Raw genomic sequence first — 19,159 nt, 5'->3', positions numbered from 1 at the left:
GTTGCTATCGGAAAGACATTGAATACTCCAGATGTTTGGTGCTTTTCTAAACATTTTAGGAAATTCTACAGCAGATCATCCCCTGTCAATGGTAACATAACGTTTTTAACATCATTTTATAGTGAGACCCTGAATGGTCATTCTTCAGATACCAGAGTTAATTTAACATTATCCTCACTTCTAGCTGGAAGCCAAAGGAGCAAGGTTCAGAAGACACGGCAAACATGAGGGGCTGCTTCTATTTCTTAAGATTCTTATGCAAAAGGTGTAGTGGTAATCTTCTCTCCTCCAACCTTTGAGGCAGAGTCACTAACGAGCAGAAGCGAAAAGCAGTTTTGGCAGCTTCTGACATGTTCATGGCCATCTTGAAATGTTGTGGCCACTGAATCCAATGGCAAAAAATAGGGAATGCACACATCTCTTCCACAAAGTCAAAGAGAACTGTAAAATCACAACAACTTTTCAAGAAAAGATGGATTAATTGCTAGGGCTGTTAGAGATAAGCAGCAAATGCCAGTTTTGCTGCCAACATCCACGTCCCAAAATTTGAATAAGAAATCTAACCTGAACAAGGACAAAGTATCGCTTCTTCCACCTCTTCCAAACCTTCTGCCCAAGTGCGTAAAGATATCTGCAAATTGAGATACAAACTTTCACTCTATGTAGACATCAATAATTTTCAACCCAGTATTTAATACAATAAAGATAATTTGAAGGGGCCCACTGGTGCCTTTTTATGTTAAGGTGATGGCAAGGTGGAGCTTTATGAAGGTTCAAGAGTTGGCAGTGACGCCCGGGGCCTGTGAGCGGAGGTGCTGGTCATCGCGAGTGGACTTTCCGCTGCTTTCTCTGCCTCCGTCTGTTTATCTCCTCCGCTCCCCCTCATCCCCCCCTCATCCCTTCCACCTCCCCTCCCTCCCTTGATTGACGCCGGTCCATTTTAAGTTTCGAGTCGACGGGCTCGTATTTCTTTCCCCCCCCCCCCCCACCCCTGTCTCTCGGTTCTGTGCAAAGCATGAGCGACAACGATGACATCGAGGTGGAGAGCGACGTAAGTGCGGCCTCGGCCCCGCTGTGTTGAACTGACCGTCTTGTTTTTCATTCCTTCCACATTTCTTTTCCTTTCTCTGTAGTTACGGACTATCCCCCCACCCCCACCTCACTCCGTCGATTTTTTTTGTGTGTGAAGCGCCACCAGATTCTCGCCCTTTATGATCATTATGTCACTTGTCTTTTTTTCAGGAAGAACAGCCAAGGTATAGAAAAAAAAAAATGAAGGTTCAAGAGTTCATTAAGAGATGTAAGCTACAAGTACCAGATCTAACAATCAATCCAGGAAAAACGAGTTTATCTGAATCAGAGCAAAAAGATTCCCTCAGAAATTCAGAGGCAAGATTTATTGTTCATGCTTTGTCAAAGCAGTTGGAGAGAGCTGTTCGAAGAAATTACCATATACTTTGGCATACCAGTCGACTTCAAAAATCAAACAAAAAATGGGGGTCGACTTACACGCCAGATGTACTTTTGAGACCTTAAATTCACCAAAAAAAAACCAGATTGATGTCAATCTGGAGTATAAATTGATGTTGGAAGCACCTCCCCACCACCGGCGCTGCAGCTCCCCGACACCTCCCCACTGCTGGGCGCCACCATAACCGCTCCTACCTGGGTCCCTGACGTCACTAATCCGGCCTGGTCGGCCGAGGTTCCTGCTCCTGCCGGGAGCACAATGTCACTGCTCCAGCTCCATGGGCCATCGCCGTTGCTGCCTGGGAGGCCGAGGTTATTTTTTTACTTACTTAATTTACAGCTTTGTTACTTGCAATTGGGTCTGTTTTTAAAAATGTTGGTTTGTTCCTGGGAGGCCCAGACAGCCTGAAAAATGGGGGTCAACTTATACAATGGATATACCATAAAAATGAGGCTAAAAATGAGGGGGGGGGGGGTTGCCAGCTGACTTATATGCCGAAATATATGGTATCTTTAGCAAAGATTAGTACTGATGGATTATTTTCATGCGTGACATCATGTTTTAATTTACAGGAAGTCTGAATTAGAACATGGAAGCAGGATTTTTCATGAGACACAAAAAAAGTGAACCAAAATCTCATGGAAAGGATGGGAGAGGAGAAAATTATGAACCATAAAAAATTGCTGGATGGAAGAATCACTCTACTATTTTCATATATTACAATGCCACACTTTTTAAATAAAAACTAGAAAAACAGGAAATATATTTTTGGTCAATTATTGCAGTAAAGTCTATATTTCAAAACAGTAATAAAAATGTCGACAAAATACGGAGCAGCATAATATTGTTTTTAATATATGGCTTCACTCCTCCATTATGATACCTTCCTTTTCTTTGATCCAAATCAACTTGCTATGGTTCAGCCACTGTAAACATGGGACAGTTTCTTACAATGGGATGGATTGTGCTTGTGCTCAGACCTCATGCTATTCTTACAACCACACTAACTTTTTGTGGTCCTGTGGGTCATATCAAGATACTCCAGCTACCTTGCAGGACAGTGTCTAAGCTTCAGATGGATCTTGATGTCCTGTCTCAGACCACCCCATAAAGCCTTTAATAATGTGCTGACAAAAGGCCCTACTGTCCATCTAATCAGTCAAACTTCAAAGCAGTTGAAATAAATGATAATGAAAATTGAACAAAATAAAGCATGAAAGAGTTCTTAAAACTGTAATAAAGGAAATTATATAAAACACTAATACTGAATAAAATCGGTATTAAAACCACTTATTTGCATGGGCTTTTCCAATCCATGTTGGTACAAACAGTCAAATGAATGGGAGGGAATTCTGCACATGCCAGCCATGGCTAATGTGAATGTCAGTATGACTGAGCTCTGCCCCAGCATGGTTGCATGGCGGAAGGGGAAGTGGTGGGGGGGGGGGGGGGGGGCAGAATTTATTCATGCAGTGTATTATGATCAGAATCACATTTATTGTCATGAACATGTGACATGAAATTTGTTATTTAGCAGCAGTATGGTGCAGAACAAGGTGTAAAAATTACTATAAAATTACAACTACATAAAACAAGATTAAAAAAAAAGAATAAATACATAGTGCAAAACAGAGAAAGAGTGAGGCAATTCCCATATGTTCATTGTCCATTCAGAAATCTGACGGTGGAGGGGGAGAAACAGCTTTTGTAATGTTGACTGAGTGCTTCCTTCCTGATAGTAGCAATGAGAAAAGGCATGACCTGGGTGGTGAGGGTCATTGATGATAGAGGCTGCTTTCTTGAGGCGCCACCTCTTAAGATGTAATTAATGGAGTAAAGACTAATGCTCACGATGACACTGGCCGAGTTCACAACCACCTTTTGCCTGTTCCTATCCTGAGCATTGGCACCTCCATACCAGACAGTGATGCAACCTGTCAGAATGCTCTCCACTGTACACATGTTGAAATTTGCAAGAGTCTTTGGTGACATACCAAACATCCTTAAACACCAAATGAAATAGAGACACTGGCATGCCTTCTTCGCGATTGCATTGGCATGATGGCCCCAGGATAGGTCTTCAGAGATGTTAACACCCAGGAATCTGAAGTTTCTTATCCTCTCCACTGCTGACCCCCTTGACAAGGACTGGTTTGTGTTCTCCTGGTTTTCTCTTCTCTCTTGAAGGCAGGAGGACCAGATATGCATTGCAGCCACCTTGCAATATTGGGCCCCTTTTCAAAACTAAAGAGGGATGGAAGCTGGAAAGCATAAACAAAGGAGGTGGGGGTGGGTGGAAAGAAGTATGGTCAGGGAGCAAGAGGTCCTGACCTGAAATTTTGACCATTTTTTCCATGGCCTGCTGAGACCCTCCAAAATCATCATCAGTACCAGACCACCACAGGGCTACATTCTTAGCCCCCTACTCCACTCACTTTACACCTACGACTTTGTGTCTCAGTACAATAACATCATCCCCTAATTTTCTGACCGATACCGTAATAGTGGGTTGTATAAAGAAAGTCAATGAGTCAGCATGCAGGAGAAAGATGGAAAGCTTGGCTGAATGGTGCATCAACAACAACCTTGCACACAATGTTACCAGATCCAAGGAGACGTTTGTTGAAGTCTACGAACTAGTGATTATTGGGGGATCAGAGGTGGAGAGGGTTCTTGAGAGTCACTATCTTGGTGGATCTTTCCTGGACCCAACAGATGAATGGCACCATGAAGAAAGTATGTCAGGTCCTCGACTTCCTCAGGAGTTTGCGGAGCATTGTTATGACATCAGAAGCCATAGCAAATTTCTACAGATGTGTGGGCGAACCTGTGCTGACCGGTTGCATCACAGTCTGGAATGGGGACACCAATAGCTTTGAGTGTAAAGCCCTCCAGAAGTAGTGGACACAGGCTAGGACATCACAGACAAAACCCTCCACACTATTGAGAACATCTACAGGGAATGCTGCCGTCAGAGAACAGCAGCGATCATGAAGCATCCACACCACCCAGCACACGTTCTGTTCTCATTGCTGCCATCAGGAAAGAGGTCTAGGTGCTACAAGACTCTCACCATCAGTTTCAGGAACAGTTGCTACTTCTCCACCATCAGATTCCTCAACACAAACTCAATCAGGGATTCATTTAAGGACTCTTACTTTTGCACTTTTAAAAATTTTCTCTGCATTGCACAGTTTGCTTACATTTTGTTATCTGTTTACAGTTCTTTACTTGTTTACATGTGTATGTTGTGTACAGTTTTTTTGCGCGACCAGTAAGTGGTAATTTTGCCTCGCCCATATGAAAATGAATCTCAGGGTTGTGTGATGTCATGCATCGACACTGACTATAAAACTGAAATCTGAATCTGACATGTTTGATCACGATTCCAACAACTGCAGATTGTGTGTTCTCTCATTCAGAGGATCTACACCAGTGATTCTCAACCTTTTTCTTTCTCACATACCACTTTAAGGAATCCATATGCTATAGGTGCTCTGTGATTAGTAAGGAGGTATGTAAGTGGCGGGGGCGGGGGGGAGGGGGGGTGAAGGTTGAGAACCATTGCTCTAGACCCAATTATTACTGAAATATTTTGCTTGAGAAAAATTGTCATTGGCCCATTTCCTTTGGAGTTATGAAACCGTGCACATGACAAGTCAATTAGGTACAATTAAAACAATGGTTTTCAAACTTTTTTTCCCACCCACATACCACCTTAAGGAATCCCTTATGAATCACAGAGCACCTATGGCATAGGGATTCCTTAAGGTGGTATGTGAGTGGAAAGATCGACATGGATGCTCCAGAATTTCCAAATAAGTTTTCTCCCACTATGCTGCATTAATCATCCACAAGATGAATTAAGATTTCAATGGGCCCTTTCTTTAATGAGAGAAACCACAGATATTTCTGGGCCAATATCACACTATATAACCTAATGACCTAACATATCTCGACTCCTCCACTATCACCAAGAGGTGAGATCTAAGTACACAAAAGTGCTGGAGAAAGTCAGCAGTTTATGCAACATCCAAAAAAAAAGCAAAAGCCAATCAACAATTCAAGCCAAAGCCAAAAATCAGGCAGACCAAATAATAAGGTTGGAGGGGGAAGGGGAAGGAGCACAGTCAAGCAGAGTCAGATGGGAGGAGGAAGAGGAGAAAGGAGCTGGGAGGTGATGGGGGAGAGGGTTGAGGGATTTATGACAGATAGGAGATAGAAGGGAATGGGCAGGGGATATGGAGAAAGGGAGTATGGGGGATAGTGGAAGCAAGAAACCAAGGGAGGGGATGTTAATGAAAATTGGAAAAATCAACATTAATTCTATCTGTTTGGAGACAGCCAAAATCAATATGAGCTGGCGCTCCTCCAATTTATATGGTCTCAAACTGGTAGCACATGTGACCATAGACAGACATATCAGTATGGCAATGGGGTGTGTAATTAAAATGGTTGGCCACAGGAAGTTTTTTGCACAAAACAACACGTATATTGTGTTATGGATAATCACACAACCAGCAGATCATCTCCAATCTTTGTTTCTAGCATATCTAGGTATGGAACCATAGAAAACAACAGCTGAGAAACAGCCCCTCCCACATACCTCGTCCGTACTGAGCTATTATTCTACATAGTCCCACTGACTTGCACCTGAACCATAATCCCTCCAAAGGCCTCCCATCCATGTACCTGTCCAATTTTTTCTTGGATGTCAAAATTGAACCTGCATTCGCCAGTTCACTGGCAGCTTGTTCCATACTCCCACCACTCTCTGTGTGAAGAAGTTCACCTAATGTTCCCTTTAAATTTTTCCCTTTTCATCCTTAACCCATGCCTTCTCATTTTTATCTTTTCTAACCTCCATTGAAAAAGCCTCCTTACATTTACTCTATCTACACCCATCATAATTTTGCATACCTCTTATCAAATCTCCCCTTATTCTTCCACACTCCAGGGAATAACATCCTAAATTGTTTAACTTTTCCCTGTAGCTCACTTCTTCAAGTCCCAGCAATCCTTGTAAATCTCATCTGCATGCTTTTAATCTTAATGATAGCTTTCCTGTAGCTAGGTTATCAAAATTGCACACTATTCTCCAAATTTGGCCTCATCAATACAACTTTTCCATAATATCCTAACTCCTTTACTTAATACTTTGATTTTTGAAGGCCAATATGCCAAATGCTCTCTTTACAATCCTATCCAAGTATGACATTACTTCCAAAGAATTATGTATTTGCACCCCCAGATCTTTCTGTTCTACCACTCTCCTTCTTTTCTTTGGCTTGGCTTCGCGGACGAAGATTTATGGAGGGGGTAAAAAGTCCACGTCAGCTGCAGGCTCGTTTGTGGCTGACCAGTCCGATGCGGGACAGGCAGACACGATTGCAGCGGTTGCAAGGGAAAATTGGTTGGTTGGGGTTGGGTGTTGGGTTTTTCCTCCTTTGCCTTTTGTCAGTGAGGTGGGCTCTGCGGTCTTCTTCAAAGGAGGCTGCTGCCCGCCAAACTGTGAGGTGCCAAGATGCACGGTTTGAGGCGTTATCAGCCCACTGGCGGTGGTCAATGTGGCAGGCACCAAGAGATTTCTTTAGGCAGTCCTTGTACCTTTTCTTTGGTGCACCTCTGTCACGGTGGCCAGTGGAGAGCTCGCCATATAATACGATCTTGGGAAGGCGATGGTCCTCCATTCTGGAGACGTGACCCATCCAGCGCAGCTGGATCTTCAGCAGCGTGGACTCGATGCTGTCGACCTCTGCCATCTCGAGTACCTCGACGTTAGGGGTGTGAGCGCTCCAATGGATGTTGAGGATGGAGCGGAGACAACGCTGGTGGAAGCGTTCTAGGAGCCGTAGGTGGTGCCGGTAGAGGACCCATGATTCGGAGCCGAACAGGAGTGTGGGTATGACAACGGCTCTGTATACGCTTATCTTTGTGAGGTTTTTCAGTTGGTTGTTTTTCCAGACTCTTTTGTGTAGTCTTCCAAAGGCGCTATTTGCCTTGGCGAGTCTGTTGTCTATCTCATTGTCGATCCTTGCATCTGATGAAATGGTGCAGCCGAGATAGGTAAACTGGTTGACCGTTTTGAGTTTTGTGTGCCCGATGGAGATGTGGGGGGGCTGGTAGTCATGGTGGGGAGCTGGCTGATGGAGGACCTCAGTTTTCTTCAGGCTGACTTCCAGGCCAAACATTTTGGCAGTTTCCGCAAAGCAGGACGTCAAGCGCTGAAGAGCTGGCTCTGAATGGGCAACTAAAGCGGCATCATCTGCAAAGAGTAGTTCACGGACAAGTTTCTCTTGTGTCTTGGTGTGAGCTTGCAGGCGCCTCAGATTGAAGAGACTGCCATCCGTGCGGTACCGGATGTAAACAGCGTCTTCATTGTTGGAAAACTGCAGTCAGACGAAGCGAGAGGAAACTTCCAGGCAAACCTCAAAGCAAAGCTCGACGTTGCAACCCGCCTCACGGACCCGTCCCCTGAAACCTTCTGGGATCAGTTGAAGACTACCATACTGCAATCCACTGAAGAGGTACTGGGCTTCTCCTCCAGGAAAAACAAGGACTGGTTTGACGAAAACAGCCAGGAAATCCAGGAGCTGCTGGCAAAGAAGCGAGCTGCCCACCAGGCTCACCTTACAAAGCCGTCCTGTCCAGAGAAGAAACAAGCCTTCCGTCGCGCATGCAGCCATCTTCAGCGCAAACTCCGGGAGATCCAAAATGAGTGGTGGACTAGCCTCGCCAAACGAACACAGCTCAGCGCGGACATTGGCGACTTCAGGGGTTTCTACGAGGCTCTAAAGGCTGTGTACGGCCCCTCACCCCAAGTCCAAAGCCCGCTGCGCAGCTCAGACGGCAAAGTCCTCCTCAGCGACAAGATCTCCATCCTCAACCGATGGTCAGAACACTTCCAATCTCTTTTCAGTACCAACCGCTCAGTCCAAGATTCCGCCCTGCTCCAGCTCCCTCAACAGCCCCTAAGGCTAGAGCTGGATGAGGTTCCCACCCTGGATGAGACATATAAGGCAATCGAACAACTGAAAAGTGGCAAAGCAGCAGGTATGGATGGAATCCCCCCAGAAGTCTGGAAGGCTGGCGGCAAAACTCTGCATGCCAAACTGCATGAGTTTTTCAAGCTTTGTTGGGACCAAGGTAAACTGCCTCAGGATCTTCGTGATGCCACCATCATCACCCTGTACAAAAACAAAGGCGAGAAATCAGACTGCTCAAACTACAGGGGAATCACGTTGCTCTCCATTGCAGGCAAAATCTTCGCTAGGATTCTACTAAATAGAATAATACCTAGTGTCGCTGAGAATATTCTCCCAGAATCACAGTGCGGCTTTCGCGCTAACAGAGGAACCACTGACATGGTCTTTGCCCTCAGACAGCTCCAAGAAAAGTGTAGAGAACAAAACAAAGGACTCTACATCACCTTTGTTGACCTCACCAAAGCCTTCGACACCGTGAGCAGGAAAGGGCTTTGGCAAATACTAGAGCGCATCGGATGTCCCCCAAAGTTCCTCAACATGATTATCCAACTGCACGAAAACCAACAAGGTCGGGTCAGATACAGCAATGAGCTCTCTGAACCCTTCTCCATTAACCACTCTCCTTAATGTCTGATCATTTACCATGTATGTCTGAGCCTGGTTTTCCATTCAAAGTGCAACACCTTACATTTTTCTCCATTAAATTCCATCTACCATTTTGCACTCCATTTTTCCAGCTGTTTCAGATCTCTCCGCAAGCTATTTTAATTTTTTAAAATTTTTCACACTATGAACCATATTAACGAAAATACACACAAACATTTTCCTCTTGAATATACAGTGTCATTTTCTCCCCTTTCTCCCCCTCCCTTCCCACCCTCCTTCCCACCCCCTCCCCACCCACTAAATGTTCAACATATACAATACAATAAACCCATTAAACAATGTCATCACAATGAAAATAAACAAGAAAATTGTGTCATCAACTTTTACACACTACGTCAGTTCATTTCGTCGTCTTCTCATTCTATCATTTTAGGGGGTGGAGGTCTTCGTTAGGCCATCTCTGCTGTGTTCCATGTACGGTTCTCAAATTTGTTTGAATAATGTGACTTTATTTTTTTAAATTATATGTTAATTTTTCCAATGGAATACATTTATTCATTTCTATGTACCATTGCTGTAATCTCAGGCTCTCTTCTGATTTCCAGGTTGACATTATACATTTTTTTGCTACATCTAAGGCTATCATAATACATTTTTTTTGTGCTTCATCCAGTTTGAGGCCTAATTCTTTACTTCTATTACTTAGAAGAGAGATCTCTGGATTTTTTGGTATGTTACTTTTTGTGATTTTATTTAATACCTGATTTAGATCTTCCCAAAACTTTTCTACTTTCTCACATACCCAAATTGCATGTACTCTTGTTCCCATTTCCTTCTTACAGCGAAAACATCTATCTGATACTGTTGGATCCCATTTATTTAACTTTTGGGGCGTGATATATAGCATGTGTAACCAATTATATTGCATCATGCGTAACCTCATGTTTATTGTATTTCTCATAGTTACGGAGCATAGCTTTTCCCATTTTTCATTTTTTATCTTTATGTTTAGATCTTGTTCCCACTTTTGTTTGGGTTTACAGCTTATTTCATCGTTCTCTTTCTCTTGCAGCTTGATGTACATGTTTGTCATAAATCTTTTAATTATCATTGTCTCTGTAATCACATATTCAAAGCTGCTTCCTTCTGATAACCTCAGCCTCCTTCTCAATTTGTCGTTTAAGTAGGTTTTCAGTTGGTGGTATGCAAACATTGTACCGTGAGTTATTCCATATTTGTATTTCATTTGATCAAAAGATAATAAATTATTACCCAAAAACCAATTTTCTATTCTTTTGATCCCTTTTCTCTCCCATTCTCTAAAGGAAAGGTTATCTAATGTGAAAGGGATTAGTTGATTTTGCGTCAATAATAATTTTGGCCATTGGTAATTAGTTTTTTTTCCTTTCTACGTGAATTTTCTTCCAAATGTTCAGCAGATGGTGCAGTACTGGTGAACTTCTTTGTTGCACCAGCTTTTCATCCCACTTATAAAGTATATGTTCTGGTACCTTCTCCCCTATTTTATCTAGCTCTAACCTGGTCCAATCTGGTTTTTCCCTTGTTTGATAAAAATCTGATAAATATCTTAATTGTGCTGCTCTATAATAATTCTTAAAGTTTGGTAGCTGTAAGCCCCCTTGTTTGTACTATTCTGTTAATTTATCTAGCGTTATCCTTGGTTTCCCCCCTTTACATAAGAATTTCCTTATTATTTTCTTTAGCTCATTGAAGAATTTCTCTGTTAAGGGAATTGGTAATGATTGAAATAGGTATTGTATCCTTGGGAAGATATTCATTTTAATGCAATTTACCCTTCCTATCAGTGTTAATAGTAAATCTTTCCAATGTTCTAAGTCATCTTCTAATTTCTTCATTAATGGCTGATAATTTAAATTGTATAGATGGCCTAGATTATTATCTAGCCTAATATCTAGGTATCGGATTGCTTGTGTTTGCCATTTAAATGGTGATTCTTTTTAAACTTTATGAAATCCGCATTATTAATTGGCATCGCTTCACTTTTATTTGCGTTGATCTTGTACCCCGATATTTCTCCATATTCCTTCAATTTCTTATGTAATTTTTTTATTGATAGTTCTGGTTCTGTTAAGTATTCTATGATGTCATCTGCAAATAGACTGATTTTATATTCTTTCTCTTTTATTTTTATCCCTTTTATTTTATTTTCTGTTCTTATCAGTTCTGCCAAGGGTTCCATAGCTAAAGTGAACAGTGAGAGAGATAGTGGACATCCCTGCCTAGTTGACCTGCTTAATTTAAATTGGTTCGATATATATCCATTTACTGCCACCTTCGCCAATGGTCCCTTATATAATGCTTTAATCCACATAATTAATATATTTCTCTGGTAGGTTGAATCTCTGTAGTACTTTGAATAAATAATTCCATTCTACCCTGTCAAAGGCTTTCTCTGCGTCTAAAGCAACTGCCACTGATGGCGTCTTATTTCCTTGTACTGCATAGATTAAGTTAATGAACTTACAGATATTGTCCATTGTTTGTCTTTTCTTAATAAATCCAGTTTGATCTAGTTTTACTATTTTTGGTACACAGTCAGCCAATCTGTTTGCTAATAGTTTTGCTATTATCTTATAATCTGAATTAAGTAGAGATATTGGTCTATACAATGCTGGTGTTAGTGGATCTTTCCCCGTCTTTGGTATTACTGTAATTATTGCTGTTTTACATGAATCTGGCAAGTTTTGTGTTTCTTCAATCTGGTTCATTACTTCCAGGAGATGAGGAATTAATAAATCTTTAAATGTTTTATAGAATTCCATTGGGAGTCCATCCTCTCCCAGCGTTTTATTGTTCAGCAGCTTTTTTAATAAAACCATTTGAAATAGAGGAAATACAGGATATATCAATTTGTTTTGCTCCTCTTGCAATTTCGGTAGTTCAATTTTAGCTAAAAACTCATCTATTTTGTCTTCTTTCCCATCGTTCTCAGTTCAGTATAATTGCTCATAGAATTCCATGAAGTTTTCATTGATTTCTGTTGGGTTATATGTAATTTGTTTGTCCTTTTTCCTTGATGTTTGTTCTGTTTTAAGCTGCCAGGCTAGTATTTTGTGCATTTTTTCTCCTAGCTCATAATACTTTTGCTTTATTTTCATTATCTTCTTCTCCACCTTATACGTTTGTAGTGTTTAGTATTTTATATTTTGTCCGCCAATTCTCTTCTTTTTGTTGTATCTTCCCTTGTTGCTAGTTCTTTTTCTGTACTTGCTATTTCCCTTTCCAGCTATTCTATTTCCCGATTGTAGACCTTCTTCATCTTAGTTACATAACTTATTATCTGCCCTCTGATGAAGGCTTTCATTGCATCCCATAATATAAATTTGTCTTTCACTGATTCCGTATTTACTTCAAAGTACATTTTAATTTGGCACTCAATAAATTCTCTAAAATCCTGTCTTTTCAGTAGCATGGAGTTTAATCTCCATCTATATGTTCTTGGTGGGATGTCCTCCAGTTCTATTGCTAATAACAGGGGTGAGTGATCAGATAGCAATCTAGCTTTATATTCTGTTTTCCTAACTCTCCCTTGGATATGGGCTGACAACTGGAACAGGTCAATCCTTGAGTATGTTTTATGTCTACTCGAATAATATGAGTATTCCTTCTCCTTTGGGCGTTGTCTCCTCCATATATCCAAAAGTTGCATTCCCTGCATTGATTTAACCATAAATTTGGCTACTTTGTTCTTTTTGCTAGTCTTTTGCCCAGTTTTATTCATCTTTGAATCCAAATTAAGGTTAAAATCCCCTCCTATCAATATATTCCCCTGCGTATCTACAATATTAAAAAATATCTTGCATAAACTTTTGATCCTCTTCATTAGATGCATATATATTGACCAAATTCCAGAGTTCTGAATATATCTGAGATTTTAACATTACGTATCTCCCTGCTGGATCTATTACTTCCTCCTCTATTTTGATTGGTACATTTTTATTGATTAATATAGCTACACCTCTGGCTTTTGAATTATATGATGCAGCCATTACGTGCCCTACCCAGTCTCTCCTTAATTTATTATGTTCCACTTCAGTTAGATGTGTTTCCTGCATGAATGCTCTATCTATTTTTGCTTTTTTCAGTAAATTTAATAACCTCTTCCTTTTGATTTGGTTATGTATTCCATTAATATTTATAGTCATATTGTTCAACATGGTCATTTCATAATTTATTCCTCTGCAAGCTTTGAAAGGCTTCCTTGCTGCCCTCGACACCTCCAATCTTTGTGGATTCTCCAAACCTTCTAAGCCAATGTACGACATTATCAGCCAGATATAGATGACATACAACAATGGACCCAACACCAATCCTTGAGGCACACCACTAGTCACAGGCCTCCAGTCAGAGAGGCAATCCATCCATGACCAGTCTCTGGCTTATTACATAAAGCCAATGTCGAATTCTGATTACTATCTCACCATAAACATTGAGCAACTGAACCCTCCGGACTAACCTCCCCCACGTGACTTTCCCAAAGGCCATACTAAAGACAACATCCATGGTCCTTCTTTCATCAACCTTCCTGGTAACCTCCTCGAAAGACTCTTAAGATCGGTTACCATAAACAAAGCCAAGTAGATTATCCCTAATCAGCCCCTAGCAATTGGCAATCAGAGAACTAAAGGGAGCTGGGGACTCCATAAAATTCACATCCTTAATGATGGAAGAGTTAAGTCTGTAGATTGAAGGATGAAATACCTGCAATCCTTTTCAGAGAAATAACGAGTGGATGATTCATCTAAGCTATTTCTTAAGATTCTCACTATCACAGTAATTAGTGGAATTTTCCCCATGTAAGATATTCATCACTGCTGATTAGTGCTCAGTTTATCGTTTGCAAAGACTTCTCCATTATAGGCCTCATCCTGAGTTCAACAGGAAAACAATGCCCACTTCATTGACACCCACTGCACAACGTTAAAGATTCACCGACTCCAATGCTGCTCCACGATTTTACTGATGTGACCCATCTGTCAGGAACATTGCAGCAAGGTGTTTGCATTCAACAGTACTGTCCAATCCTTGAACTCAAGAAGGACAAACAGAGCAGGCGCATGAAGCAGGACTGCTCACATGTAAATCATTCTGGAATTCCTTATTTCCTAGAAGCTTCAAAGTACCACACAACCAATCTACAACCATTCAAAAATTGTTCACAAACACCTTCTGAAGGATAATTATAGGTGAGCAGTGCTTTGTCGACGATATCCACATGCAGGATGTGAATTAAAAATGTCTCACCTCATGAATTGACTGACAACGGAGTGTGGTAAGTTGCAAAAGGGTGGTTGCAAATTTTTAAAATTTAAATTTAAATTAAATTTTGACATACAAGGTAACAGGCCATTTCAGCCCACGAATCTGTGCTGCCCAATTTACACCCAATTAACCTATACCCCCGGAACTGCCAGAGAAATCCCAAGCAGACTCAGGAAGAACGTAAAAACTCCTTGCAGATGTCGCAGGATTCAAACCCTGGTCTGGACGCGATCGCTGGCGCTGTTAAGGAGTTGTGCTAACCGCTTCGCCAACTGTGCTGCCCCTTTGGTTGGGTTTCTCCATTTCCCCCATGGATTTTGTGCATTTCTATTGAAATTTTAAGAAGTTGAACGTTGGCCCTAAAATTGGCAAGAGTTTCGTTCAATATTTTAATCAGGAAGAACTTGCATGCGATTGATGCTGAGTTCCTGCATTTTACTGCAGAAGAAATTGCAGATAGAGAAAAGTAAAGGTTTCTGTCAGCAGTTCTCAGGCTATTTCTAGACCCTTCTTATACACATTTTTTTTCACTCTCTCCTAGGACTTGTATAAGCAACTGCAGCAAACTGCCTATGTCTGCTATTTTTAATCCTCATCAAAACATCGATTCATTTCCCAATGGTAATGGTCACGTTTGGTGGGGGGGGGGGGGGGGGGGGATTGAGGGAAGCTGGGGTTTGAGGGAAGCTGGGGTATCAGCATACAACAGAGATGATCAGTAGTATCCTGTTAAAACCCTCATATCCACATGTACCAGCAGCAAAGCACAGGTCTTGATATGGTACAGGATCATTGTGTTTAGAAATAGGCTCTTATCCCTATTTCAAGGGCAAAGGCATGCCTTGAATGCAATACATCAATGCTTTGAGAAATAATATTAATTGAAATATTTTGATTAGTGTATGAATTGTGCTGTGGATCATCTCACAAACTGCACATCACATCATTTTTTTAGCATATCTAGTCATAAAAAGACATGAACAATCAAAGAACCACAACTTGGGTATAGACAGCTGGGATTGAGCTAGGAATATAAAGGACATAGGAGTACATTTCACAAAGAAATTATATACACTGGCAGTTAAGGTACAGGAGAATGCTAAAAGATTCTAAAAATAGCTGGGGAGCAAAGCCTAACCAAGGAGGAGTATAGATCTCCTTACAGATTAATGTGATCATCTCTGGTAAGACCACACTTTGGTATTGCGTTCAGTTCTGGTCACTTCATTACAGGAAGGATGTGGAAGCTATGGAGAGGATGCAGAGGAGATTTACCAGGATGTTGCCTGGATTCGGGAGCATGTGACAAGGTTAGCAGAGCTGGGATTTTCTCTTTGGACCATAGAAGAATGAGAGGAGACTTGATAGAGGTCTACAAGATTTTGAGAGGCTTATAGATAGGGAGGACAGTCAGCACTCATTTACCAGAGAAGGAATAGCAAACACCAGAGGACATATGTACAAAGTGAATGGAGGGAAGTTTAGGGGAGACATCAAGGATATTTTTTTTTGCACAGAGCATTGTGGGTCCCTGGGATGCCTTGCTGGGAATGGAGGCTAAAACATTAGAGGCATTTAAAAGACTCTTAAATAGGCACATGGATGAAAGAAAAATAGAGGGTTATGAAATAGGGAGAGTTTAGTTCACCCTGTAGAAAAACAAAGACGAGAAATCAGACTGCTCAAACTCCAGGGGAATCACGCTGCTCTCCATTGCAGGCAAAATCTTCGCTAGGATTCTCCTTAATAGACTAATACCTAGTGTCACCGAAAATGTCCTCTCAGAATCACAGTGTGGCTTTCGCGCAAACAGAGGAACTACTGACATGGTCTTTGCCCTCAGACAGCTCCAAGAAAAGTGCAGAGAACAAAACAAAGGACTCTACATCACCTTTGTTGACCTCACCAAAGCCTTCAACACCGTGAGCAGGAAAGGGCTTTGGCAAATACTAGAGCGCATCGGATGCCCCCCAAAGTTCCTCAACATGGTTATCCAACTGCACGAAAACCAACAAGGTCGGGTCAGATACAGCAATGAGCTCTCTGAACACTTCTCCATTAACAATGGCGTGAAGCAAGGCTGTGTTCTCGCACCAACCCTCTTTTCAATCTTCTTCAGCATGATGCTGAACCAAGCCATGAAAGACCTCAACAATGAAGACGCTGTTTACATCTGGTACCGCACGGATGGCAGTCTCTTCAATCTGAGGCGCCTGCAAGCTGACACCAAGACACAAGAGAAACTTATCTGTGAACTACTCTTTGCAGATGATGCTGCTTTAGTTGCCCATTCAGAGCCAGCTCTCCAGCGCATGACATCCTGTTTTGTGGAAACTGTCAAAATGTTTGGCCTGGAAGTCAGCCTGAAGAAAACTGAGGTCCTCCATCAGCCAGCCCCCCCACATCTCCATCGGGCACACAGAACTCAAAACGGTCAACCAGTTTACCTACCTCGGCTGCACCATTTCATCTGATGCAAGGATCGACAACGAGATAGACAACAGACAACAAGGCAAATAGCGCCTTTGGAAGACTACACCGAGTCTGGAAAAACAACCACCTGAAGAAACACACAAAGATCAGCGTGTACAGAGCCGTTGTCATACCCACGCTCCTGTTCAGCTCCGAATCATGGGTCCTCTACCGGCATCACCTATGGCTCCTAGAACGCTTCCATCAGCGCTGTCTCCACTCCATCCTCAACATTCATTGGAATGACTTCATCACCAACATCGAAGTACTGGAGCTGGCAGAGTCCGCAAGCATCGAATCCACGCTGCTGAAGACCCAACTGCGCTGGGTGGTTCACGTCTCCAGAATGGAGGACCATCGCCTTCCCAAGATCGTGTTATATGGCTAGCTCTCCACTGGCCACCGAGACAGAGGTGCACCAAAGAAGAGGTACAAGGACTGTTTAAAGAAATCTCTTAGTGCCTGCCATATTAACCACCACCAGTGGGCTGATATCACCTCCAACCATGCATCTTGGGGCCTCACAGTTCGGCAGGCAGCAACCTCCTTTGAAGAAGACTGCAGAGCCCACCTCACTGACAAAAGACAAAGGAGGAAAAACCCAACACCCAATCCCAACCAACCAATTTTCCCTTGCAACCGCTGCAACCGTGCCTGCCTGTCCCACATTGGACTTGTCAGTCACCAACGAGCCTGCAGCAGATGTGGACATACCCCTCCATAAATCTTCGTCCGCGAAGCCAAGCCAAAGAAATAGGCATAAGGATGAAAGAAAAAGAGGGTTATGAAGTAGGGAGAGTTTAGTACTTTTTAAAAAAGGAATATGTGGGTTGCCACAATATCGAGGGCCAAAGGAACCATTGGAAATGGGTGGGATTTTAAATGAATATTTCTTACTTGTATATATGTGGAGAAGGATATGGAAGCTAGTGAACTCAGGGAAGAGAACAGTGTTGTCTAAAGAACATCAACATCCTGAAGGTGAGTAAATTCTTGGGTCCTGAACAGCATATTGTTGGAGGTTACAGACTACAAGGGAGGTGATTGCTGGGCCTGGCAGAGGTCTATGGTCCATCTAGACACCTCTCAAATGCTACCAATGTATCTATTTCTGATAGCCCATTCCACTCTCCATGTAAAATATTTACCCTGCACATTTCTATTAAAACTTGCTCCCACTTACCTTTTAAATGCATTTGCATTTAGGCAAGGGCTAATTACAGATACCATGATTTTGTCTGTGGAAAATTGTGTCTCACAAATTTGATTGAGTTTTTCTTTTGTGGTGGTTGACAGGGTTAGGCTTGTGGACATTGCCTACATGGATCAGCAAGGCCTTTGGCAATAAAGCTGGTGCAGTAGGTTGGTATACATGGCTTCAGGTTGACATAGTACATTAGATACTGGTAGAAGACAAAGGGGGGTAGTCGAGCATTGCTTTTCAGATTGGATACCTGTATCCAATGGTGTATGGAGGGATTGGTGCTGCATCCTTTATTCTTTGGAAAATCTATTCATGAATGATAAGAGAATGTAGGTGGTGTGATTGGTAAGTTTGGGTATGGTCCCAAGATTGGCATTACAAAGTGTAGAAGGCTGTATAAGGCTACAGCAGGGTCCAGACGGCATTTTAATCAGACAAGTGCAAAATGTTGCATCTTGGGAATTTCAGTGGGGCAAGTTCATACACAGGGTCAAGGGGAATGTTAATGGACAGCAAGGCCTTGGGATACAAGTATAAGACTCCCTGAACAAAGAGAGCAGTGAAGGAGGTGTATGATATACTTGCCTTCATTGGCCGAGGCAATGAAGAGAGGAGTTGGGGTACCACGTTACAGTTGAACAAATCATTGTTTAATCCACACATGGAGCAATGTGTGTGGTTTTGTTGGTCATGCTAAAAAAAATGATGACTCTGAGAGGCTGCAAAAAAGATTCATGGGAATTCTGTCTGGACTGGAGGCTTTGAGTTGAAAGGAGAGATTGGATCAGCTGTGACTATTTTCCCTGGCGACAAAGAGGCTGAGGGGTGACCTTATGGGGGCATTATGAGGGGCAGAGAGTGGGTATATAGTCACGGTCTTTTTCGCAGGATAGGTGGAGTCCAAAACTAGAGGGCAGATGTTTAAATTGACAATGTAAAGGGGACCAGAGGGCCACATTTGATAAATTCTGTTACTATGTTTAAAAACATTGCTTGAATCATTTGAAAGATAGCATGACTTTATTATTTTATTCCTCTCCATCAGTTTCTCCCCCATACACTCTCCAGACCCTTCTCCCCTTCATTCTCCTCTCCCACCCCCATCAGCAAACAAAT

General features: G+C 42.1%; 1 protein-coding gene across 2 annotated transcripts in view; it reads right to left on the bottom strand.

Annotated features, from left to right (window-relative positions):
• cadps2 (Ca++-dependent secretion activator 2) overlaps positions 1–19,159 on the bottom strand; it is a 533,161-nt gene that overhangs the window by 205,341 nt on the left and 308,661 nt on the right. For both annotated transcript variants that reach the window (XM_069903385.1, XM_069903386.1), the window contains exon 9: positions 565–631. In XM_069903385.1, coding sequence (XP_069759486.1) covers positions 565–631 — 67 coding nt within the window. The remainder of the gene's footprint in view (positions 1–564; positions 632–19,159) is intronic.

This window comes from Narcine bancroftii, chromosome 11, assembly GCF_036971445.1.
Source record: "Narcine bancroftii isolate sNarBan1 chromosome 11, sNarBan1.hap1, whole genome shotgun sequence".
Classification (NCBI taxonomy): domain Eukaryota; kingdom Metazoa; phylum Chordata; class Chondrichthyes; order Torpediniformes; family Narcinidae; genus Narcine; species Narcine bancroftii.
The sequence above is the reverse complement of the archived record's forward strand: the minus strand, read 5'-3'. Positions and strand labels throughout refer to the sequence as shown.